Here is a 27,241-nt window from a genome sequence, read left to right on the forward strand (position 1 = left end):
GAGCCAGGATAGAGGACGCCTCCATGTTCTCTGCCTACATCTCATCTCAGATACACCGCTCATCAGTGTATAACACACTAGGACAAAGGCGGTCTATGATGTTGTAATACAGTGAGTGTATTGTTACAAGGGTTGGGGGCTAGAGGCCCAGTAGCCCCCCTGGCTCAGGGGTCCACTGGGGGATTCACCAATTCGATCCTGATACCGATATATTCCTGGCTCTTTCCATGACCACATGGGTGAATATTCATTGTACCATCCTGTAACAGGAGTATGGAAGAGAAGGGCGCCTTGTATTACCGGAGCAGATTATGGGCATTGCTGTAGCTGGCGCTTTTAACCCCGCAACAACCAGAAGATATAAGATCAAGCTACTCTTGATATAAGGATCCATATATTACATACACACTTGCTTTCAGCTACCCCAGGCATGACATTGCATCCCACCTAGATATTGACGCATGCAACACAATGCAGCAGCAGCAAATGGATGGCCCGTTGCCAAATGTCAACGTAACATCTCATCTTGTGGCGCAAGTTGTCATGGAAACTATCTTTACATTATAGATTCTGCACAAGAATCCTTTTGCTGGAGCCAAATGTACCGGTATATGATGAGATTTCGGCTTTGTGCTGTACGAGGTGTAATGGGACACTATTACACCTATGTAGGGGCACCTTTATAGCTCTATACAGATCCCATTAAAGGGAGGCAGAAAATCCTTGTAGTCAATGTATTTTTTTTTATAAAGGAATTTCTACCTAATAGATTAAATATTGTTATATATTAGTGAATTACAATAGGGTCACATTAGAATTATATCTCCACACTGTGGACCGCTAAAAAAGTGGTAATACACAGTTCGACGGATCCCATTGACTATATTAGGGTCTCGTTCGATGGACCCCATTGACTATATTAGGGTCTGGCAGGGGTCCACCCTTTTAATGCTGAAACCATGGAGGAAAAAGTCAAATTTTCAAGCAGATTCTGCAATGGAGTCTCCAATGCAGATGTGAACATTGACCCCATACTCATAAAAGTTGTCCAAACTTGCTTAATTTGGAAGGACTGACCATCTTTTGTGTATGCGGCGTCCCGCCAATCCTCATTACCCCTAAACATGGCTACATGCACATGGATGGCACCAGTGTCGTCCTCAAGGCCCCTCACACTGACCCCACATAACTATATAGAGGTGTTGGGAGAAAGATCACAGAGTATTGGCTGACGCTATAGAAGGTATATGGGCACCAGCTGGTAACGGTTTGGGGTACATAGATATACTGGCTGTTTCCTAGTGTTGGACATTTTATTGTAAGAGTCGCTGCAGGAAGTACGGCCATATTGTTTGCCTCTATAGAAGGAAATTCTTATAGTAATGCATTGAACACACGGACAAACTCCGCACAGAAGGAAGGTTTCCATTTTGACCCCTGCAGGGATACGCGCTAACATCTGGCAGAAGAAAAGCTAAATGGGGGCATAAAAGAGTGAGAAAATGGCCGCTTGTCCTCAATAGAGGTCAACAATACAGGTGTGCGCTTCCTGGAGCAAGAAACAATCCGACCAAACCGTGTCACCTGTCAAAGCTGCTTTTGTTTTACTAAAAGGCGTAGAAGAAAAAAGAAAGTGGTCGGGGGACCAAAAGATGGGAACATATGTTGGGAGGGAGGGGGCGAGTTTGGGTGTCAGAGCTATTAATGGAGGAGGAGAGGAACCAGAACGTGTGAAAGGAAATGTAGGATTAGGACAAATGTATAGGGGAAACTTGAGCAAACCTGGAATAGAGGGGGGGGGATATCTGCTTAAAAAGGGCTGTTCTAGAATATAACGATGGTGAAGATTCATCCGCCAGTACGGGTTACATTTGGTGGACCTTCTGTTTGTCTAGTTTTGGGAACATTTTTGTTGAGTTCGAGATCTTCCAGAATTTTAGCATTGATAACCTAGCCCTACCCTCAGTATAAGATCTGTGGGGGTTACACAGACAGCACCCCCACTAGCTAAAGGGGTTTTTCTGAACTTATTGTCTTTATCCAAAGCATAGATCATCAATTCAGGGGTCCGACCACCGAGCCCCTAGCTGTATGACACGGTTGCAGCACTGCGGCCTCCTCACTACTTACTTGGCACACTGTTGCACCTCTGTAGTGACTGTGTTTGGTTTCACAGCTCAGCCCATTCACTAGAAGTGTGCTACCATACCAGGGCCCATCTGAGATGTATTACCTTTAAAGTGGGGACAAAGAGACAATATCCCCCTACTGTATAGAGTCACCTACATTGTGAAAATTCACACATTCTGAATGAACTACTGAGCATACTTTTTTTTTTTTGGGGGGGAGGGGGTTTTGGTATTTTCTCTATAGACCCCTTTGAAGCTGAACAACAAGATGTGCAGGATTTATACACACAGACAGTGTTCACTTGGGGCTCTTCATATAATGGCTTGTGTGTATCAAATACCCCTGAAGAGCACATAAGAAGGAATTGAGGGCCATGTTCTAAGCAGAGTTCTGTATTCTTCATCATCACTCCCATATTGAGATCAGTATACTTATTATACTTCATTATCACTTCCACCCTTCAGCCGTATACTTAGTATATGGCTTCCTGTGGCCACATCAGCTGACTGTTTGGCGGTTCAGACCCCGACCGATCTAATACCGATAATCCATCTCGTGAATAGGTCATCAGTATCAAATAGAGATGAGTGAATAGTATTCGAAACTGCAGTTTCGAATCCCTCGCTCCATAGGAATGAATGGGAGCGGCTGCCGGCGCTTAACCCCTTGCTGTTCACCCGCTCCCTTTCATTCCTATGGGAGCGCGGTATTCGAAACTCTAGTTTCCAATAGTATCTGCTCATCTCTAGTTTCAAATATTTTCAGATCCTGGACAAAAGCTTTCATCTGAATTGTTTTACCCATTGGTAAACTAGCCATAGCACACTGGTTCATCTTTCTTGCTCTATTTCTTAGATACATTTGAATGTTTCTTCTCAGTTTATGGCTTGTTGCCCAATTTCTAGCTAATCCGATCCACTCATAGAAGAAAAATAGCCATCATGTTTCTGTAAATCGCAGCATGTCAATTATACAAACGGAAATGCTGAAGTTTTCCATATAGGTAGAATAGGGACATAAACTCTGCATAGGAAAACCCTTTGGACTTTGTGAAGTACTGCAGGGAAAAAACATGACTAGAGACGAGCAAGTACTGTTCAGCCGATCCGAACAGCACGCTCCATAGAAATGAATGGATGCACCTGGTACTTCCGCTTTGACGGCGGCCGGCCGCTTAACCCCCCCGCGTGCCGGCTACGTCCATTCATTTCTATGCGAGCGTGCTGTTCGGATCGGCTGATACTCGCTCATCTCTAAACATGACGCATTTCCACCATGGTCTTTTCTGCAGCGCTTTTTGACTGCGGGTCCATTTTTTGTCATCTCAATGCAAGGAGTATGGGTACGGAAGACACTGAACAGGACTGGAAGAACAATGTGACTTTTTGTTTAAATTTCATTTTTATTTTCTCAATATAAAAATACTTATTTACAGGAAATAAATATATTTCAAACAGACAAATAAATTACACAGTGAACTACAGAATGAGCAGGGATGCGGGAAAGAGAGAGCGTGAGAACAGGATCCTATTTACAGAAGAGGATGGAAAATCAGAGATATTTTTAGCGTGCAGACCCCAAGGAGGTTTGGTTTTAAAAACAGTGAATAGAATATGTATATACAACAACTCTCTCGTTCCTCCCTCCGGCCACTCGCAGACACATGAGTGAAAAATAACAAAGAATTCAAAGTTTTATGGCATTTGGCAGTGGGGAAAATAAATCCTCACAAGTCCAGGTCTGGTCTATGGATTTCTGAAATGTTCTCATGTATAACTCACCGTGGAATGATTGAAGGTGGGGGAGGGGGTTATGGATGCTTTTGGGAGTACAGTTTTTCTAGAAGGATTGTCCCAGCTTCCAGAAACTCCGGAGCGTATAACTATTACTACATCCTCACATTCATTTTCATGCGTCTATAAAACAAGTCATTTACACGGACACTCAGCGACCAGGCTGGGCTGCATCACCATTACGTGATCGAAGCAGTCATTATGCATGTGACCCACGTGGGGAGGAGGGGGTTAAAGAGGCAAGGCTTGGGCAGTTTATAAAAGGGGAACCTAAAATGCATCCATAAACTGCCTGACAATTCTAGTAAAAATCGGATATGCTTACGTCTACTTTCTTCCCATTTCCCATAGGCACACACTCCTTTCTCCAATACAAAGTATGGCCATTGCAAAGCCATCAATCCCCAGCCAGCAACAAAGAAGAAGCGGGTGGTCGTCTACGCCGTTCCTACAGAGTCTCTACAGCTGGCGGTTTTCTCCTATGCGAATAGGCTGGGATCGGTCGCATGACACGAAGGTCGCACTGTAAACTTTTAGTGTAAAAATGCTATAGAAAACAGTAGTGATTTTATTGCCATACACCAGTAAACCTGCAAGCCCGGCAACTAAGTGGTTAACGAATGAGCCCTGCATCGTGATTGACAGGAAGAGTAAACAGGTTGCCGAGTCTTCTATCGGTTATTGCTCTTCTGACCGAGGATTTCAGGAATAGGAGATGACGGGTTCCTCTGTTATGTTTCGGATCCAACATCACCCATGAATGCATCATCGAATCTTACAAGAAAGATTTACAAATACTGAAGTTACACAAGTCACAGAAATGGGGGGGGAGTGGGAAATGTGAGCTAGTACGCCGGGACAGAAAGAGAACCGCTTAGGTCTTCTCCTCACTTCCATACATCTGCAGCAGAGACAACAGGGGGAGAGAGAAATTAAGTTTTGGCCACATCCTTCCCCCAAATCTCCAGTCCCTGAGGTAGTTCAAAATAAAAAGTAGGAAAAAAAAAAAAATAAAACAGTGCAAACTGTGCAGGTGGCAATGAGGGTTGTCAGACAGACGATTCCTCTGGATTGGAGTCGGGCAAAGCCTGCCTCTGCTTCAGTTTCCACCTCAGTTCTTCATTTAGGTCCCCAAGTGGTGGGCGCTCCTCATTTAATCCCCCACCTAGTGTAAGCCGTATATACCCATTGCTGCTGGATCCCCGAACACCTGAGAGCAGCATGTGGTTGGGTGAATGGAGAGGTGGTGAAGGTAACGGTTGACCAGGGATGCCATTGCCAGACGGAGAAGAAGAACCAGTACTGTTCTGGCACAACGCATGACCTGGGACTATCTTAAGTGATCCATCAGAATAGTAATAGGAGGAAGGGTCCCACAGTTTCTCATCCGAGTCTGCACTGGGCAGGCACTTGGCAATTTTGGGCTGTGACGGTAACTGGATGGGATACACAAGAGTGTTCTCCAAAGACTTCGAACCTTTCTCCATCTCATCTTGAAGCTTCCTTCGTAGATAGAGAACAGCCAAAAAAAGGATCAAGCATACAGCCCCAAGAGCTATCACCATCATCCAGACCAATCCCAAACCATCCATAGGAGCGGAGGATTCCAGAGTCAGCGATGGGGAAGCCACGACGTGTAGCTGGTAATGTCTTGAAGCAAACTGGGCTCCCTGTTCAACCGAAAAACAACTGTATGTCCCAGAATGGTGGACATTTACTCCAAGGATGACCAGCGCCTGAAGTGTGATATCATACAGCACAGAGTCATTATCATCCTGCCTTAGATCTTGACCATTGAACTTCCATATGGGTTGGGCCAGGTTGGAAGTCAGCTCACAAGGAAGAACGACATTGGTCCCAATGGCCACTGTCAGGTTTCTTGAAGAGGGTTTTGCTGAAGGATAAAAAAAACACAAGAATTATGAGTCAGCCATCCTGTGTCCTCCTATGGGTCACACGTCTGCCATCATTGTCTTATAACAGAAGATAGAAACTTACATAATTTCATATATGGAACTTCACACATGGATGTATCGAAGCTTTCGACGTCTTGGAGCAGTGCATCCCTATAAAGAGCGAAGAGGAATCTTAGCACAAATAGGACTTCATTCTCTGTATAGGTCACCAACTTAGGGCCCATACACGCAGAGACAAATATATGATCTCTACAACATCCAGATTTACCAGCTTGCACGGTCTAAAGATCTGGACTCCCTGCATGGTGATCTGCGATGGAAGGCGTCCCTGTCTCCCCGTGGCTCTGCTGTGCCATAATATACACCATGAGGGATGAACTCTTCACATCATAGATCACCATCATGGATGGAGTCCAGGTCTCTGGACAGAATTTGGGTACAGACTGGATTATCTGCTCCAATATCAGCGATGTCCATGGAGTCTAATAGTTTAACCACTATTCCTTGTATAGGGCCGCTACTCACCCATCTTGATTATCAGACTCCACACAGCGGCTGGAGCTCAGATTCCAGGCACAGAAGGGATCCCGGGCCAGAATACAATCGGCGCAGGAGCGATATTTACTGCAGTCGGCCATGGGAAGTCGCACCAGTCCTGATGGCGAGCCAGCAAAGAGGAAAGACTGAAAAAGAAGAGGAAATGTCAGCCAAATAAAATCATCAACAACATGGATCCGCACCTTCATGGGCATTTACTGACGTAAGGTTTATAGTAGCAGCTAAGTAGAAATAAATGGCCTACTAAAAATGTAAATGACAAAAAGTTCTCCAGAAAAATGTTCTTACCTTCCGACTAGACAGGGCCAAGCTGTGGACTGGATACGGTTTATCAAACATCTGAAGTTCCTCGATTAAATGGACGGCAGATCCTAAACGTACGGCTTTGTTCAGCCACCCATTTCCTGTACCAAGAAACAAAAGGAGTAAATGAGACTCTGAAGACGAGAAGGATCACACCCCATTTATGGTAACGATGGCACCAATAAAACACAGACCTGTTCCAATAAAGAGCACGTCGTATTCCTCCGCATTCAGTCCTGACATCCTCTGCACTGCAATTGTTGTAAAGTTGACTCCTTTCCTGACCAGCAGAGGGCGGCCTTGAACAGGCTGAACAGACTCGTCCATAAGTGGGTGCTTCTTGGCAAAGTTGAGCGTGTTATCAGGAAGGTCCATGGAGCTGTTCATACCATGATGTCGGAGGAAATTTGTGATGCACTGGAAGAGAAGAAGCTTCATTTAGAAAATAAAGGAACCTTAGACAACAAACGACACTAAGCAACTACGTGCAAGTCTCAAAAGACCTGCATGCGGCATCCTACTCCCCCGCCCCAGTGACATTTGCTAGTCTGCTGATGTCATCACCAAGGCATGAATTATTTCTTGCCATCTACAGCGCACAATGGTCAGTAACACGACACAGTTGTCCGCCATCGCTCACTTTTGTAAGGGACATCATAGATGCCCCAGTTACCATACCCTGGTAAGAGAAGGCCGGAGTAGATTATGTAATGGCCTTCCCAGACGGATTTCTGCTTAAACTGAATTCACCAGAAATAGTCCTTAGTGCTTAGGCAATCTTTTCCTGGCTTTGTCTCAAGGGAGAAGCAGCATTTGCTTGAGCAGCCTCCATGTGCAGTTCATGTAAGGTTAGCGGATTGTATTACTCATTTAGTATTACTGCTCTAAACTTACCGATCCGGGTCGTGGACTGGGCACCGTGTCAGAGTACCGGCCCCATTTCTGGGCCTGCTCACGGTATTCTTTGTAATGTCCATCAAATACTCTCTGTATGTCCTGGATGGAGTATTGGCAGACTGCAGAAACGGAGACATCGCCCCTAAAGATAAAGAAAATGGGTTGACAGTCAGGTTGTATTTATGTATGAAAGGGCTGGGTACTTTGTCTTCAGTTCTATTATGATATATGGGCATCCTACTTGGGAACACAGAGGCCCTCTATAAAACCAGACCCATCCATACATTATATGGCCATTTATTTTAATGGCCGCCACTGAATACTAAATTTCCTTGGCAATGATTTCTGCAAGATTGGCCAACTATCTAGTGTGTATGGGGTAACTGTGTATTGGGCATCCCAACTATCCCCGGTTGTCATATGTCAGAGGAATGATAGATGAGGCATACTGGGTCACAACATGTCCAAACCTCTGTGTCCCTGAGAGGTAAACCATTGACCTATATAACTGGTACCCGTCTATTCCTCTCCACCCATTGTAAATCCATCTGAGCAGAGCATGCAGGTATACAGTGGGGAAGACAATAGAAGGCAATAGTGTATGGGCAGCTTAACTCAGAGATGACAAGGCATAAAAGCCTGTAAGAGACAGTCAAATTACAAACTCAGCTCTGCGGCATCTGTGTTATATCTCCCTAAAGGGCTAGATGAATAAAAATAGACATCTAAATGTAGGTCAGCAAATGCTAATATACTGGTAACAATACGCTCAATTATAGATCACATAGCTCTGCCCGTGGGTGTGGGAAATTATTTATACATTCATTTCCTGGACTACATTAAATAGGTTTTCCAGGTTAAATTATAAACTCAATGGGGAGAAAAATATTATATATGTGTATATTGCATGCACCTGGCTCAGTCCCCATTTTGCGCGGTGCATCCCCTAATCCCATTGGACCACGGACTGGCCCGGGGCCATAAATGCAGAGGCTCAGGTGACTGCTGCAGCCAATCAGTGGTTTCAGCAGTCACATGTTAGGTGATGATGTCACTCCTGATGTATCCATCACGTGACCCCCAAAGATGCAGACTGGTCACAGCAGTCAACCTGAGCCCCTGCACACGCACACACGATTATCACATAATACATGATCGGTGCATTAGGTTATGCTTGTACATGGCCTTTATTAAAGACTCACCAGCGTGCCTGGAAGGTGGCATAAAACTGCGTAGCCCTCCACTGGTCAGTCCGCAGGGTAAACACAGACTGTAACTGGTTAAAGTGAAGCTGCAGCTCTGGAATGGAGCACACGAGCCGGGCCTTCAAGAAACTGGTCCACTTCCTCTGCAAAGTACGAGCCCCTCCTAAATCTCCCTGCAAGAAATAAGAATACAGTAAGAAACCAGACGATTCAATGGCAAGATATACTGCCAATAACCCAACCCATCATTCTACACCAAAGGCATCAGCATTCAGTATCTATGTAGTATTCAGCATCAAGGCCAATTCAGGTCACCGCTAATGGATCTACACTTGTATTCACTCCGTTATGGGGGAGGGGAAGTCTCAGCCGCTGCATTTGGAAATTGGATGAAATTAGTCTATAATATAATTTTCATTTCGGGAGGTTTGCAATGACTTCATGGGGGTTGGACGGAGTGACTGTCATGAAGGGCATACACACACCACTATGCAATAAAGACATGAAAAGAAACGTGCAGCAAATGTCACCTACCTTACAGACTCGAGCCACCCGGGCTACCACCTGCTCATTATAGCAGTCATATTCCAGGGCACGTTCAGTGAAGAAGAAGTAAATCTTATCGTCGTCACCCATCTTATTATCCAAACTCTCAGGGATATGAGCAGACCCAACAAACCTGGCCTCTATAGAAGGAGACAGAAGGTGTACAATGAGCTCGTGTGCGGGGTATCATTAGGCTTACTGAAAGAAACGTAATGGGATCAGAAGAAGGAAAAAATTAAAGAAGCTAAAAAGAACCAGCCCTCTATTAAAGGGGCACTCCTATCTCATAACATGATGGCGGATGGCTAACAAAGGGGTTCTAATTCACAATGCTATAGACTAGAAAAATATTGGGGGAATTTATTAAGACTATGCCATTCTTCATCAGCTTCCCTGCTGGCGTGAAATGTGCCCGAATTACTATTAAGAGCCCCTGGCTTGAAATGTACTGGCGCGGATCTCTGGCATAACCAACTCCAGTTTCCTGGCATGAGCTACAGTAAATTCGTCCGGCCGAAGCCTACCCCATTTGTTCTCCGCCCTATTCACTTTAATGAAAAGCGTCAAGTGGGGCGCAGAACCAACAACGTGGCATTTCTTTGGCCAAAGGCGAGCCACATTCACGCTCATCTATGCCAGAAAACTGCCATAGATAGGTTAGTAAATTCCCCATCGACTTATTGTATTCTCTCACCGTTCAGCCATGTTGCCAGATACTCCGTCTTTATACTGTTATGCTGCCCCATACTGCGTTGGATCACCGGCTCTGTGCCCAGGAAGTTGAATAAAGTTGCAGAGAATAAAATCCCATCTGTAATGTAAAGAACAGACACTTTGAGTGTGTATATATATGTGTATATATATATATATATATATATATATATATATATATACACACACACACACACTGCATTACTGACTCGAGACTACAGCAAGGAGATTCCAGCTCTGTGTACATACCTACGACAAGTCCGGTGTGCCCCGTGGATGGATCATATGGACATTTTCCCTTCCCGTCCTCCAAGTTGACACTATCCAGAGTGAATGTTGACAGCTCCTAGGCAGGGGGAAAGCAGAGCGTGTCATGAGACGGCCTGGCATGGAGTATACATATTCTCTAGATGGAATGTATCTGTGAATGTGACCGTTATAAAACAATACCACAAGAATATTGGCAGAAGGCCTCGTGTGCAGAGTTCACCACTAGTATAACGTTCTTGGAAAAACCCTGTATTGGATACAATTACTGCTGCTCGCATACTACAGCAATGGCTTTACTCACTATATAAGCACACTTGGGCTGGAAGGCGTAGGTCCCACAGGTAAGGAGATGAGTTTCATTATATTTCTCAAGGATGCGGATGTAATTGAAACATTCCGTCTGCAAGAAAGAGTCACAAAGCAATGTAAGAGGAAAGGATTGCAACATAAGGGAGTCTGTCAGCAGAACCCAGCCCTGCAGATAGATAGCTTAGGGTCACCTGAATCAAATAAGGTTTCTCGCCTTTTGACCAAAATGTAAATGAGCTCTTTGGTGCAATGAGAGTGTTGGCACTTGCTTTGGCAATGGAGACACCAATTCACAAGGGGAAATGTTGACCCTAATCTATTTTTATGTAGCGCTGGGTTGACTGATTGCTTTAAAGAAGAAAACAAGATGGCCATAAATGAGATGCTTATTGGCTGAACCTACAAGAGGGGAGAAAGTCACTCTGCTGGTAGCTTATCTCTCCGAGAACAGACAGATTAGGCATACTGAAATCCAACATGCCCAATCCTTCTTTCCCTCACCGTCAGGAGGACCCCCATATGCATTAGATGGTCTAATGGCCACACCAAAATCAGCAGGTTGAGCCAACATACATCTTCTAACTATGGCTAGCTTCAGATTAGACTAGGTTCACACTAGAGCTTGGTTTATGTTCGGGGATTCTGTCCCCAAATCGGCTTGAAAAACGCAGAGAGAAAAGTGTCCTGCAATCAGGACTTCTCTCTCTGCGTTTTTTGGGCAGACCCCATTATAGTGTATAGTTTCCGTGGGTAACTGCTTTTTAAGCAGATTGGGGACTCAGAAAACGTAAACCCAAACGGACCCGAAAAACGGAAACCCAAGCGCAGGTGTGAACCTAGGCTAACAGGTTCTCTGCCATCCATCATGTCTTACCTGATTGCTCTTCCCTTTATTGATACACTCCAGCTTCCTTTCATTAGGGGCTTCCCATATAATCTAACAGGGGAAAGACACATGATATAAGTAACGCTGCAAACACGATCTTACAGGTTTATCAGTGATAAATACGGATCGGTAAGAATCCTACCGGTGGCCTCAGCTCCTTGCCAATATTATCAAGGTCCAGTGAAAATATGATCTCCCGTGCACCTACATACAGCGCACCGCGACTTTCATCCAACGTCAGAGTTAGGTAGTGGGAGATGCCGCCATGCCAGGACTGGCGATTTTCAGAGAATCCTAAAACAAGTAAATGAAGTTAAATCTATCGCCTGTAGAACACAGTGAAATATAAAGCATCTTCCCTATGTGCTTCTCCCAGCCATTCGGTCTATGGGTCATGTGACAAGTCACTGACTGCCATGTCACATGGGGGTAAGAAGGTATAATTACACCATGACATCACCTCCCAAAGGAACATGAACTGCACAAAAACAGGTGACATCAGCCTGATCTAGAAGGATCGTACAGAAGAAGCTGTGAATCTGGCCTCGGCAGGCTTTCCTTTGTCTGTTCACTCTTCAGGAAAGTTTGGCAAGGGGTGCAATAGCGATAGTAGTCTCACCTGAATACCGCACGGTTTTGCGTGGCATCTGATTCCATGCTTTGACTTCTACGCTGACTAGAAGGGCCAAAATACACAACCACCGTGGAATCATCACCTCGTCCGGCCTTCTGACTTACAGTCTGGGAATCTACAAAAGACAGAGCAAAAATAAGCGGGTGTTAGAGGGCACTCGGGTCACATTATTACCTCTTCATAAGAGCCTACAGACAGTTCAGCCAAGGTTTAGCCATGTTATTTTATAGGGTTTAACAGGTTCAGCTCCATAAGACCCATACATTTGCCTAAATCCTTTCAGCGCTCCTCCCTAAATCTAGGAAATCCAATGCTAAGTCACCCTGGGGCAGCCCACCAAAATCTATTTTCCAGACAGCTGTATCCACAAAAGTGGAAGGAATAGTAAAATACCCCAAAATTAAGAAACTTCAGCATTTCTAATAAGTAATGCAGGTACTTGTGCCCTACAGCTTTGGGCAACAAGGACATAACGTTACCAGAAATACCCAATTCTGTTATATTTTGGGCTGTGGCCTGCACATAGACTTCACTGAAGCTGGTTTATGGGGGGGTTTTCACAATCAAAAATGTTATTTTGGTCATGCCACTGGCTATACACATGTTGCCAGATACTCAGAGCTTTAAATTGGAACAGGCCCCTGTTTAGGCTAGGATCACACTTATGCTGGGCTCTCCGTTGTTTGTATCTGCCATGGGACCTGAACGACGAAGACCTCGTTCCCGAAAACAGTGGTTACCTGCAGACCCCATAGACTATAAAGTCCTCCATGCACTCAGTGTCAGAGTCTCCATAAGAGAGATGTGAACGAATCCTTCCGGCGATCACCTAGTCCAATACTTGGCATGTTGTCCACTGCAAACAGCGCTAATGCCTGACAACTGCTTAGCTCCATATTTCCGTCTAAAAATGGCTATAAAAACTACTTATTAAAATCTTAAAGTACAAGGTACATAATCCAAATGGCCTGATGGAATTAAACAAATGAGTCCAGAAATAGCGCCACTTTTGTTCATGGCCATGTCTCGTACAACACCCCACAGTCAATGGGGCGGAACGTCATTACCAGACACAAGATCTTTCTTTGTAATCCCGGATAATGACTTATAATATTATATACACAGGATGGAGGACCACGCAGCATCAATGACCAGTTAACCGCAATTTGGTCACTTCTATAAGGAAGATTCAGGCTGGGCCCTTATGAAGAAAACACTAAGATTTCTTCTCTACTCTCCTCATAGGGCCTCACAATTTGCTATAAATACTCAAAAATCTCTGTGTGTTTCCATTGCTCCCCGGGTTGGTGACATCGGTCTTAGCTGGCAACATGTATGTTTGGCCAAATGGTTTTTTAGGACCAAAACCTTATGTCTACTTGTTCTATCTAACAGATGGTCTAGCTGAGGCCAAGCTGACTCCATCATCTACGGCTGACAGCCATGGTCAGACACAAGCAATAAAGATCCTCTAATTCAAGGAAATAGGTAGCCAGTGAACGAATTAATCTGGAAGTAAATATGCAACAAGCTATGAGTTATATATACACAGGCAATACCAATAATTATATTATTTTGTAGCCAGAGCCGGTGACTTCTTTCCGACTCCACCGAAAACTAGCTCAGGCCAAGACTTCCTGGTGAGAACTATGGAGCTGGTAATACGGCGGATATCTTGTGCACCTTGAACAACAATAATGTCTAATGGTGCGGAGACTACATAGTGAGGCCAGGACTGAAATTATAACCTGGGATTTAGGAGAGAGCCATCGCCACGCCTCAAAGTAGCCGGACTCTGAACTTGGTGGGAGTGAATGCAAGACCACAAGCTTGGCATGGACTGGGAAAGTGAATTAGTCACTGGAAAGCAGCTTAATCCACTTTGAAGGATCTGCACACGTACACATTCTCCCCCCCAACACTTCCGTATACATAACATTAACATTCAGGTCATTACTACAATTGATTCCGCAGCAAAGAGAAGAAAAGGCGCTTACCATCTGAGATAAATGGATTATGATGCCATGCTCGCCCACCCTACAGAACGATACGCTGAATTTTACCATTACCCGCCCTTACATCTTCTAATGAAGCATTGCCGAGTACAGCAGCTGCACAGTATGGATTATTCCATGACATATCTGTATTAAATTACGGACCGACTCAAGACATTAACCAGACTTGGCAAGGTTAAAAGGACTGTAAAGTTGCTGACGCGAATCTCCGCGAGTGGCAGGAAAGAGTTAACCCAGTGACTTAATTTACTGTACAAAACCAGGGAAAATGAGAATCATTGTGCGGTGCCAAAACTGTGGAGGAGGACGGAGCAGCAGAAAGGGATGAGGTGGGAGTTTAAACAGGATACACTTCCTGGGATAGGAGCAAGGAGGCTGGAGAAAGACACTTCCTCCTGTAAGAAAGACGGCTTCCATCGGATGCTTTCCTTCCTCCGTTGTGACCCAAACATACAATGGAGGGGGCGACATGCTCAGGAATACACACTGCAAACAGGGAATGGGAGACTTGCAGGGTCTTGACATGAATAGGACATGCTAGGCCTTGTGGTCCCACTAGTAGAGGAGAAAATTAGGTGGATTTTTAGTGTGCACGGAAAATCTGCAGCGGATTGCAGTGGCGGTGGTGTGAACGAAACGTGAACAAATCATGTGCGCAGAAACTGATCTGCAAGTACATCCTACAGATTCACGGGGCCCTGCTGCAACTAAAAAGGGAGCCGGACTCTCGTGCTCCCCATTGTGCAAAATATGCATACATAGGTGAAATATACCTGTACCCCAAATGCTAGAAGTATATGCCTGCCACCATAAGTACCCCATAGGTGTCCCATAACGGTGCATGCCAGACACAGGTACCCTCACGGGGATCCTACTTCCCTTCCCCCCACATTTATAAGATTACTTCTTTGGGGGTACTTGGTTGGAACTTTTTGTCACTAGGCGGTACTTGGCTTAAAAGTATGAGAAATATGGCTTTAGAGAAGGACTATAACTATATACGGTAGAGTATTTACACATATACGTCATATTAAGGCTAGGTTCACATCTGGGTCAGAGTCCCTGCTGCAGATTTGATGAAAATTGGCAGAGAAAAAAACTCTTGCACAGGGGATTATTCTGTCTGCTGGTTTCAGTATAAAAATAGAGGAAACCCGCCAGTTCCCATGATAATTTATGGAGTCCGCGGGCAACCACTGTTTTATCGGACGGGTTCTCTGTCATTCTGGTTCCCCGACGGACCCGAATGACAGAGACTCTGGCACAAGTGTGAACCTAGCTCAATTTGTTGGGCCAATGTATTCACTGACGAATTTACTATAAATCATGCCAATTTTATAACTCGCTGGAGTCTATCAATAATTCAGGCGCATCTTGTGCTAGTCGGGGAATTAAGATGAGTGCGGGAAGTGCCAGTCATGATAAATCCACTCTCCAATGATTTGATGTTGAACTGCAATACCAGATTAAGCCTCTAAACAAGAGTGGCGCTGTTTCTTGTGAAAAGGCAAAGTTTTTCAGGGGCAACATGGTGGCTCAGTGGTTAGCACTGCAGCCTTGCAGTGCTAGAATCCTAGGTTCGAATCCCACCAGGAACAACATCTGCAAGGAGTTTGTATGTTCTCCCTGTATTGCGTGGATTTCCTCCCATTCTACAAAGACATACTGATAGGAAAAAAAAACAAAAACGTATATTGTGATCCCTATATAGGGTTCACAATCAAGAAAAAAAAAAGGCAAGGCCTTTCAACGGCTGACAGAGCATAGACACCTTCAACCAAATATGACATATTGGTCCTGGGAGATCATAGATCATACACAGTATATAAGACTCACTGAGTTTGCGGCTGACATCTTTGGAGGCATTGGACTTGCAAAGACACAAAGACAAAAAAAAAAGTAAGAATTCATGATAAAAAAAATAATCCGATAAAAAGACCGCTCCGCATCTGGATCGTCGCTGACAAGCTCCGATGGTTTGGCCGCCTTGGATTCGCTCATCGTACACCATAAGAAAAGCTAATATTGTTTTACTGCCCGCTTCACTGGAAATAATAAACAGTCATAAAAGGCAGTACGAGATCCCTTTAAATGTCTGTGACCATAATTGTTTCCGTACAAATAATCCGCACATATAAAATATTCATAGACACTGAGCTGGGCTGTTGCTATATGAGCGGAGCCAACATCAACCCAGCTCAACAAATCTAGCACATTGTATATTCTCAGCAAAATCTCCATGTGTGGCGGGTATGTTCCCAGGTCACGGAGGGCTCACCAGCTCCGAGCGATGGGCCGCACCGGAACGAGTATCCTATTAATATTATAAATGTGAAAGTTTGTGAGTTTGTGGGTTTGGATGTTTGCATGTTCGGATGTTTGTTCCTCAATCACGGAAAAACCGCTCCACCGATTTGGCTGAAATTTTCCACAAACATAGTTAATACACCCGATTAAATAATAGGCTACTTTTTGTCACAATAGCGCACATACGTTTTTCCCAGGACCCCCACAAAACCCAAACTCACACCACCATCTCTGCAATCTCACACACTTTGGACCCCGATTTGGCTGAAATTTTCCACAAACATAGTCCCTACACTCGATTGCGCAATAGGCTACTTTTCGTCACAATAGCACACATACGTTTTTCCCAGGACCCTTTGGATGTTCGGATGTTTGGCGGTCAATCACGCAAAAACCGCTCCACCAATTTGGCTGAAATTTTCCACAAACATAGTTAATACACTCGATTAAACAATAGGCTACTTTTCGTCACAATAGCGCACATATGTTTGTGCCAGGACCCCCACAAAACCCAAACTCACACCACCATCTCTGCAATCTCACACACTTTGGACCATAGCAAGCCACAAAATTCATATTGCCCTCTGCAGCCTCGCCCCTAACCCCACACAATCACATATACATAGACTTTACCACTTTTTCCCTCACCTTAACGATTCTCTAGGAGGCGCTCTTTAACGCTCCGGAGCAGCCATGTTTGCCCCCACCACTCTGACAATCCGCGACACCACCCACCCATGTCAATACCCCTAGGCGGTCTAATAAATGCAAAAAAAAAAGTTTTAAAAAAGTAAAAAAAAAAAAAAATATATAAAAAAAATAAATAAAAAGGATTAAAAATTCAAATCACCCCCCTTTCCCTAGAACACATATAAAAGTAGTTAAAAACTGTGAAATACATACATGTTAGGTATCCGCGCGTCCTAAATCGCCCGCTGTATAAAGCTATACAAATATTTTTCCTGTTCGGTAAACGCCGTAGCGGGAAAAATGGTCAAAAGTGCCAAACTGCCATTTTTTCACTGTTTGATTCTGCTAAAAATTTGAATAAAAAGTGATCAAAGCAATAACATTTCCCAAAAATGGTAGAACTACAAAGTACACCCGTTCCCGCAAAAAAAGACGCCCTATACATCCCCGTACACGCACGTATAAAAAAAGTTACGGCTGTCGGAATATGGTGAGTTTTCAAAAAATAATTTTTTAACACAGTTTTGGATTTTTTTTAAGGGGTCAAAATGTAAATAAAACCATATAAATTTGGTATCCCCGGAATCGTAACGAAGCACAGAATACAGGGGACATGTCATTTTGGTTGCACAGTGAACGCCGTAAAACCAAAGCCCGTAAGAAAGTCGCAGAAATGCATTTTTTCTTCAAATCCACCCCATTCTGAATTTTTTCCCTACTTCCCAGTACATTATATAGAATAAATAATGGTGGCATCAGGAAGAAAAATTTGTCCCAGGAAAAATTAAGACCTCATATAACTCTGGGAGCGGAGACATAAAAAAGTTATGGGGTTTAGAAGGAGGGGAGTCAAAAACGAAAATCAAAAAATGCCATCGGCGGGAAAGGGTTAACTTCAAATACTTCTGTCCCAAAGTCACTATGTAAAGTTTCTCACAACACCGTATATATAGCAGCTCAAATACAAAGTAACTTCAACACAAAAGTCTCACGTATGCTCTGAATTACAGCAAAAACAAGATACAAAGTTACATTTCATATCCCATACCTTATACACAGTACGAAAACCTTACCCCCGCCTGTATATACCCACTGCTACAATCACCGCAGACGAAGTCGCGGGTACCAGCTAGTCAATATATAAAGTCTATATCTGACCAAAACAAGGAAGACACCTTTATATAAGGCAGGTTTGTGAAGGGTGGTGTCACGAGGAATAGGAAACATCTAGGAAGTCCTTATACTTCTACCCTGGAAATCCAATCCTAGCTCAAAAAACGCAGCACAATCTGCATCGAAAATCATGTGAACTCAACCGAAGAGCGACACAAACGCAACAGATGGCTCACACAGACTTAATTTCGACACTTGATCAGGGGGATAAGAGTCACCAGATGAGTCCACGCCGCCTTTCCAATCACAATACACACACACTCAGCCAGGCCATTTTTAGGTCTTCTTTATACTAAGGTATATACGGGATTTTCTGTTCCATATCAACTAGATTTCCTGGGCCCAACCCAATGCGGAGATAGCGATCAATGATACTGGAAGTCCCTGCCCAAGTCTAGACGTCTAATGCCCCCATACAAGACAGCACAGAGACTCCGAGTATCATCGATCACGAAAATGCTTGGAATTTGGGCCTCAGGACTAGGTTTGGATTGGGAATTCCAATGGCTATACAGATCGTATTTTCTGGACCATATTTCCAAGTTTGAGGCCCTATCAGGGAAGGCAGGGACAGTCGATTCTGAAAATGTATGCCCACCTTTAGGACAATGTCACCAAATTGGTATGTAAGTTCAGCTCATGTGGCCACATATCCCTCCTGTTTTAGAGGAATTCCTAGTTTTATGAATAAAGTGGTTCTGTTTCTGGAAGATTATAAAAAAATACCGTAATAATAAGGATATGAATCCTTTCAATAAAAAAAAAAAAAGAAAAAAAAACCCTTTGCTCCTCTAACCTCTTGAACCTCTTTGATATCTCTCCACAGACCGTCAGGGAACCGAGGCCTACTCTGCACCAACAATAGACAAAGACGGCCAACAGGAACCGTCCGGTAGACTGAATATCTGCAAGCATTCACTCCCGAGGCCCAATTACTTATCATAATTACAGAAAGCCTTGAAGACGTTCACCAGGAGGGAAACTGCACCGGCTGCAAGATGTACTCAATACAAGACAACGCTAGAGATAACCCAAGGCCTAGACTCAGCAGTCAGATTTGGCTCAACTCCTCGAGATATCACATTGGAACCCCCGAGAAGGTCAATGACACATTCAGCTCTGCTACGTCGATATTAAACAGAGAAGATACCCTACGTAGCACGATAGATCCTGCTTTTCGAGTATTGCAAACTCATACTATTTCCATATATTATAAGATCCCTCTCCCTGTCCTCTACAAAACATGCTGCAACCAAACAGGAAAAGGGTGTACCGCCAAGAGCCATGTTTTCACTCAGCACATGGATGATGAGCCGCGGATGGAGTTTATTCGGAGCGGACTCTCCCATATAATTAATGGAGGATTTCACCCTGTAGAGTAAACACCAGGACGGCTCAAGGAGAGGCAGGGAGAGGACTCTACCAGGTCTGAAAGGATCTGTGTATGGAGATGACTGGAAGACCAATTAAATCTTATCACCGCTTACAATAAACATTGTTCCAAAACCCCATACACACAATAGCTGCCATTATTCCACTAGAGCAAGGCTTATCCCAGGGTGCGGTCTCCATTATACCTGCAGAGTGTGAAGAAGTGAGATAAAGGCTTTCATCTCTGCCATTGTATAGAAGAAGTGGAAACTAGCTCTTCTCCTCTGCTGGATAGCAAGGGTGGTGGTTTAGGGGTCTGTTCGTATTGGCGACATGGTGGAAGGCCATACGATATGTGTTCTTGAAGGGGACCGTCACCATTTCATGTAAAGCTCCCACACCAAAGCAAAGTCATCTGAACCCTCGGACTTCAGAGCATACAGCCAACAAGCCAATGTGTATGGGGGCCTCTTGACTCCACCCTTATGGCAGATATTGGGGGAGAATGAGAAATGTTGAATTTCAGTACCTATAATTTTGTCTGGCAATGACTTCCATCCTTCTCCCTTGACACGTTGAACCATGTGTGTATAGGGGGACAGAAGGAATATCTGTTAGCCGACAGTGCTAATATGGCAGATATTGTTAACGTAGGACCCTACACTGATGGCTGCAAGGTTGAAAACCTCACTCGCTGTTATTGTCGCAGAACGCTAATATTTCCCCTGTGGCGGCCACAGAAGGAGACTTGTGGCATTGCGTAGTGTCCATGGGTAAATCCTTATCCAGTTTGTGTGTTTGGATGTTTGTTCCTCAATCACAGCCAAATGGCTGAACGGATTTTTCGGAAATTTCACACAGAGCTACATATTGGCCAGGAAGGAAACATAGGCTATTTTAAATGTGGGTCACTCACCCCAAATCACAACCGCGACCGTCAAAAGTTGGCTCCGGCTCCGCTGTAGGACCTGCCGTGACGTCAGCGCCGATATTTCAACGCACCTCCTATTGGTGCATGGTGATGAGTGGGCAGGATATGGAGCCAGCGCAGAGGCCCCATGCGTTGGCGGCAAAATGTGGGCGTGGCGAGGGACCATGTCCACTCTGCAAGAAATGGCGGCTGCCCACATGTTCCAAGCGCTGCTGCCATGCCGGCCGCACGTAATAGGTAGTGAGGCCACCTGGGGGAGTTGGTATGTGTACCACTGGCGGGGGACGTTGTTGCGTGCCGCGGCCGGGTACCGGATGCTGTGCGTGGATGGGAGTGGTGGGCTTGGGTGCTGCACGGTGAGGAAACTGGCTCGGCGATGGCACGCATGCGCGGGGAAGGCGGACAGATGCGCGGGGGAGTGTGGGCCCGTGTAAAAGGTGATTGGCGCAGGCAGTGAGGACGGCGCGGACGAAGTCGTGGATAATGCTAGGAAGTAATAAATGGTCGTATTGAGTCCTGTACAGGAAAGCTTATTAAGCTTATTATTATTAAGCTTATTAAAGCTTTTGTTAATAAAAGGGAGGTCCTGAATAGACAAGTCCCTACTATGGCAGCAATACACCCTAATAAGTCAGATGGGTTTGGGGTGACCTTATCGAAGAAACACCCTTAAGAGGACGTCTGCTCCAAACCAAAAAACCATCATCCATATATTAATAAGTTAGAACTTAGAGCGTTATCCAAAGTTTAATAATGACATTTTCTTTATTCTCAGACGTTTCAGTTTTGTTGTAGCGGCCATTTTTGCAGGAAGTGCGGCCATATTGGTTGCCAGTTTACAGTAAAGCCTTGTTCACATGTGCATCAGTTACAGCGCTATTTTCATATAAATAAGATAGACGCCTTGCCTAAAAATGACGAATATCGCTGCAAGTCAATGGGGTCTTTCGGGTGCCATAGGCATCTTTTTGTATGTTGGCTCGGCCTCATGGTTGAGCGGAAATGAGAACAAAGATTTAGCTTCTTAGAAACCGATATTGTATTATTTTGACATTCAATAACAAAAACTTGGCGTAAAATATATACCTATATATTTTGGCAGCGGGACTTTCAACACACGTATTACACATCTGGGACAGGATTACTAGTCGCTCATGCATATGCAGCCCAATATTCCAGGACTTCCACCTTATCTTATGGTGTGGTCACCTCCACCCATTATCCCTTAATAATGCACGTCCCCTCCCCCACAATACTTCTAAGCCATAGATCAACCTGAATTTAGTGCAACACCAGCAAAGCAAAGGAAGCAAGCTGTCAACCCTAAGTGTCAGGAAAGCCCCCCAGCTAGGAACCCCTCCACCCCCCAACCACAGGCAGAAGACAATCCAACATCCTCAATAAATGCACATATCACAAGAGTAAGGAATCTGACACGAGGGCTGCAAGAGTAACGTCATCCCTGCAGATACAAGAGGGACAATACAGGCAGCAGGTGCCGGACACACACCCCGTATCCAGCGTCCGATCTGTCACCAACAGCCCAATGTGATAATATGTCGGGGTAGTTACATCTCTAAAGACAAAGCTTTCCATATGAATACGAGGCCATTTATGACCATTTATAGCCATGATGTAGCAGAGCCGAGTTTGCTAAGGCAGCAGAGCTGTTTATCGTTGACATAGTGGATATGATGTGTCATCTGAGGTTATCCAAAGCACCACAGTTCAGGGCCTGCAGCCAATATATAGAGTCGCTGGATATCTCATATATATGTATACCGGTCCCCATTTACCTACACAGCAGCCCCCTTCCCTGCACAGTGGCTGACCAGGAGTGTAGTCATGTAGTCAGATCTCCACCGATCGGGAAGTGACGACATATCCTAGGATAGGAAAATCCCTTTAAATAATGAAAACCTTTCTTCCAGATCTGTTAGAAAGAGAATTTCCTGTTCCAATTACTCATTATTGAACATTTAGGACTCCCTGATGAATATTTGTTTTAGCCTTCCGGTTTTCTAAGTGGCGGCCAAAGCGTAACAATAGAAGCGGCGGTCACAGCGATGTGGTGGATTTTCCTGCAAAAACACAGAAAAACTGCTCTGCTCCATCTGTAGAAAGTCCATTATTAGTTGTATACTCCTGTGTAAAGATTAAGGGTTTGTCAAGAAAGGGGAAAGAATAGAATTTGTGACCGGCTAAAGAAACGCAAGGCAGTATATGGGAAATCAATACATGTCAATATACGTGATGGCGGCTCCTCACCTTCGGAGAGGGACATGAGATGACCCGACATGAAACCTAACATCCAAGTGCTATTATCTGTAGTGTACGGGGACCGGGAAACAGATACAAGGAGCTACCGTATTTGTCTAGGTCCTGGTTTGGCACTGCCCGTGACACGGAGGGGACGATGTTGTCACAGATTTCGCCTTTGCCCTATTTGTGCTCAATAAATGACCACTTTTTGTCAAAAAGAAGAAGAAAAACGGAGAGCGATGAAAGGATAAAGAACGCCGCGTTCCTGTATAAAATTGTATAATTCAGATAGACACCCTGCTAGAAGTGTATACTGTAGATACAGACAGCAGATACGGCGTCAGTACAATATTGGAGAGCAGGAGTCGTAATTTCCTGTATAGGACGCCCAGAGGATATCAATATGGCAGCACGTCTCAGGCTGTCAGCTCCGCCGCTCTGTATACAGTATATCGTGTTACTATACAGATAGGATCACACATATCACTACCATGGCCATAGTGCTCATAGGGACAGCAGCAATAACTCTACAGTATAATGGCCCCTATATCATAGCTCACTATGGACACCATTATATACACGTCAGATGCAATCTTAGAGGAGTAGCCTGTATATACAGTATAGATCCACACTTCCTGCCATAAAGCAAGGTTAAGGCACTAAATCAATATGGGAGTCTTCCATCTATCGATCCGGAGTATCATCTATTCTGGCCACTTATATAGAGATATTACTGGAGCTTCTATGAACGAACGGCAAGGGGGAAGACATCTGATTTGCAACCTTTAGCCATTGAAGAAAATTACAGTAAGTGGCTGATAACAGGGAACAATAGATTACACAACAGATGGAGTGGACCGAAGAATAACAATAATGAGAGTGATCATTGCGGTCCTGACCATTGGGATCTCCTGCTGCGTTTTCTGTATCTTATATTCATTTCAATGGGCAGTGGCCCTGTATGTGCAACTTCAGAGACAAGGGGCCCTTAGTTGTCAGACTGTAGGTGGGCTACAGCGATTTTGGTCAAAGCCCCCATCACATACCAGAGATCGACGTGTCACCCTGTGCTAGTAAACGAAGTCGGTATGCGACAACAACTTTGGTTTGAACATGGCTCAACTTCTTCGACACTTGCTTGAAGTCATGGTCACAGCACACTCGGGGATCACAATGTGGCCTCATTCACAAATCTGACTCCCAAGTTGACCCGGAGATCTTTGGTCGCGTGACAGGAGTCGCGGCCAAAATCCATAGGTTCACACTTAGTGGATACACCTCATTCTGCAACACAAAATTGCATGCATAAAATCTGCAAAATATTATAAAGTACCAGCAAAATGGCTGAAATTTTGACAAAATCTAAAGTGGCAGATGACATCTGCAGCATAAAATGCCCTGGGGTGTGGAATTTAACCCTCTGCATGGTATAGGGCAAAATCTGCAACCGTGCATTGAATTCTGCATCAAATTTGGTGCAGGGAATTTCTTGCGGTCCTGCATGGACAAAATCATGGCTAAATATGAAAAATTTAAAAAAATTTAGAGCAAATTTGCTCATTCAAATTAATTTTATCAAAGTCAAAATTGGAAAAGTGCTCGGCAAACTGAGATTTGGGGAGCTGTATGGCAGAACCTACATACAAGAGAGTAGTCACCGCTACATGGCAAGAAGAGGGGTGGGACACTGGGGGTTAACACAGGCCCTGGCAATTTTGCAAGAGGACCAGTTAGACATCGCCACCCTTAGGCCTGTGCCGGCAGAAGCAATTCACTGAACATATGGAAAAGCAAGTGACTGACGGCTCAACGCCCAGTCCATCAATAGCCCCTGAAAGTGACGGCAGGAAAGAGCAGAAATTATAATTTCCAGGGGAGGATGGGAGCAGATGATGGTCCACGCATGAGGTAATGTAATAGGAGAGGAGCAATCTGCCTGACACAACCAGTCCTATTGACCAGAGCCATGGCCGGCCGCTGTAACTCGATGATAATTCACCAATGCAGTCATCCCATCTGGAAAATTAGTTACATGATATGTCATTGAAATCAGATTAGCGGCAGCGCCAATGCCCCCAGCTGCCGGCCGCCTAATCTCAGGCCTGTGGTAGTCAGCGTCCTGTATCCACATCAAATCCTCCTCATCTGCTCCATGCCAAGACCAGCGCCAGCATGGTACAGAGAAGAAACACGGTAGGACTTCTCCGCCATAACAAGGCACAACCCTACAGATATGAAGGGGCAGATTAAAGAGTCGGCCGCTCAGGTCGCAGCTTGTTACGAAGAATTAATAAAACCCCTGAGGCGAATACTCTTCCCGCATCTGGCACGTTTACAATGCCACCATGCCAGGCCACGATAGGTAAACTATCCTCAGTTATGGGTCACATCTCGCCCATACACACAACCCCCCTTAAACACACACGTGCAAATCTCTCCCCCCTCCATACACTAATCCCCTCCCCCCTTACACTATATACAAACCTCTCCCCTCCTCTTTATACTGTCCAGACTTCTGCTAGTCAGCAAGAAATCCCAGCCCCCAACTCAGTGCACAACTCTACACAAGTGTGCGCACACAACAGACACACCATTGTAACCGTGCCAAGCCCGGGGAACCACAACCCTGGCACTATTACAGGGTATAGACACACAGTTGTGTGAACAGTGCTCTAGCGTGCAGCAGCACAACATATATACGTAGAGACAGAAGTGTGCAATAGCTGCAATGACCACAACGCACAAATGGTGCAAGTATACACTACAGGACATACAACTGTATACAGAAGACACCACAACACACACATTATATATGTGTATACACACACCCGCAGCAGTGTACAAAGCAAGGACCCGGACACACAAATGGTGCAAGTATCACAGGCTGCACAATTGTATACAAAAAGCACCACAATAGATATATGCACCACACCACACACCTATACACAGAAGTGTGCGATAGCTGCAAGAACCCGGACACAAAATGGTTTAAGTATACTCTACAGGGCATACAATTGTATACAGAAGACATAACACACACACTAATGATTATATTATATATATATATATATATATATATACATACATACACACACACACCCTCAGTAGTGTACACAGCAAGGACCCTGACACACAAATGGTGCAAGTACCACGTCGTACAGGGCACACAATTGTACAGATAAAGCAACACAACACATGAAGAAGTGTGCAAAGCAAGAACCCTGACACACAAAAGGTGCAAGTATACACTACAGGACACACAACTGTATACAGAAGGCACCACAATATACACAGATATATACAGAAGTGTGCAATAGCTGCACAGCAGGGACCCGGACACACTACTGGTGCAAGTATACACTGCAGGACACACAACTGTATACAGAAAGCACAACATCCAGAAGTGTGCACAGCCGGGACCCTGACACACTAGTGCTGACTACAGTATACAGACTGCTATACACCCTGTAATAGCTCACAGTGTACACGATGCCGGCTCACCTGCTCCCAGGGCTCGTCTCCCCTCCGGTACTATCCGGTGCCCGGTGCACAGTCCCACTTGCAATGGTTCAGTCCCAGTGTCCCCGGCCGTTCAGTTGCTGCAGCACTGCATCCCCCTGCACTGGATACACTGGAGCCTCCTCCTCAGCTCTTCTCATCCTTCAGGCTCCAGCTCTTTTTTTTTCCTCCTTAATCCCTGCCCCTTCAGTCCTGACGTCAGTGTGGGGGATGGGGCCTCCTCTGCCTCCCTAGACTTTATATCTATATAATGGTTGTATTGTGCTGCAGGATACAGAGCAGGCCCTGGGGTCAGAGGGCACAGCACAGGCCTCAGGCTGCCCCTTCCCCAATACTGCTCATCTGACACCACACTCTTCACTTTTCCCTTATTTTACTTCAGTGCCATTGACTATTGCAGGACGAATTCGCCAAGTTTGCGATTATTTAGAAATCGGTTCGTCGACCCATCAAATACACCTGATAGTGAGGTCAATGGGATTAAAGTGTGGATTGTAGAGTCCGCTGCTCGTACAATTAGGACGTATTCACATTAGGCAGATATTGGTTACTGCCTGCGCAAGATGCGCAAACAATTCCTGGTCACATATAACAGATGTGTGCAACAAATCCACGGTGTGTGAACATACCCTTACCAGGTGGACAGCCGTACTGAGAGCGCTAGAGTTGTGAAGATTAACCCTTCAGACTCCGAGCAGGACACAGTGCATTTCATTATTATGGTTGTACGGATAGAACAGATCAATATTTTACTTGCAGTTCTAAGAAATTTACTGAAATTTCTATTATTTTTAGCATTTTATTAACCAAGACAT

General features: G+C 44.8%; 1 protein-coding gene across 1 annotated transcript; it reads right to left on the bottom strand.

Moving 5' to 3' along the window:
• Positions 1-3,590: 3,590 nt before the first annotated feature.
• SEMA4C (semaphorin 4C) lies at positions 3,591-26,558 on the bottom strand. Its single transcript, XM_075272906.1, has 15 exons — positions 26,409-26,558; positions 12,144-12,273; positions 11,667-11,818; positions 11,513-11,575; positions 10,631-10,729; positions 10,309-10,405; positions 10,043-10,159; positions 9,337-9,488; positions 8,800-8,975; positions 7,595-7,739; positions 6,895-7,117; positions 6,686-6,801; positions 6,365-6,522; positions 5,922-5,989; positions 3,591-5,817 (listed from the first exon to the last, which is right to left on the bottom strand). Exons 2-15 carry the CDS (start codon positions 12,235-12,237, stop codon positions 4,973-4,975), a joined length of 2,505 nt encoding a protein of 834 aa, XP_075129007.1. The 5' UTR covers positions 12,238-12,273; positions 26,409-26,558; the 3' UTR covers positions 3,591-4,972.
• Between the last annotated feature and the right edge of the window lie 683 nt (positions 26,559-27,241).

This window comes from Leptodactylus fuscus, chromosome 5, assembly GCF_031893055.1.
Source record: "Leptodactylus fuscus isolate aLepFus1 chromosome 5, aLepFus1.hap2, whole genome shotgun sequence".
In the NCBI taxonomy this organism is placed as follows: domain Eukaryota; kingdom Metazoa; phylum Chordata; class Amphibia; order Anura; family Leptodactylidae; genus Leptodactylus; species Leptodactylus fuscus.

Excerpts from the sequence above, each read along its gene's own strand:
- SEMA4C (XM_075272906.1), bottom strand. The coding sequence starts at position 12,237 with ATGATTCCACGGTGGTTGTGTATTTTGGCCCTTCTAGTCAGCGTAGAA. Across the intron at positions 10,406-10,630 it reads AGCCCAAGTGTGCTTATATA|GAGCTGTCAACATTCACTCT; the intron begins GTGAGTAAAGCC and ends CCCCCTGCCTAG. Across the intron at positions 7,740-8,799 it reads GCCACCTTCCAGGCACGCTG|GGGCGATGTCTCCGTTTCTG; the intron begins GTGAGTCTTTAA and ends CTTTATCTTTAG.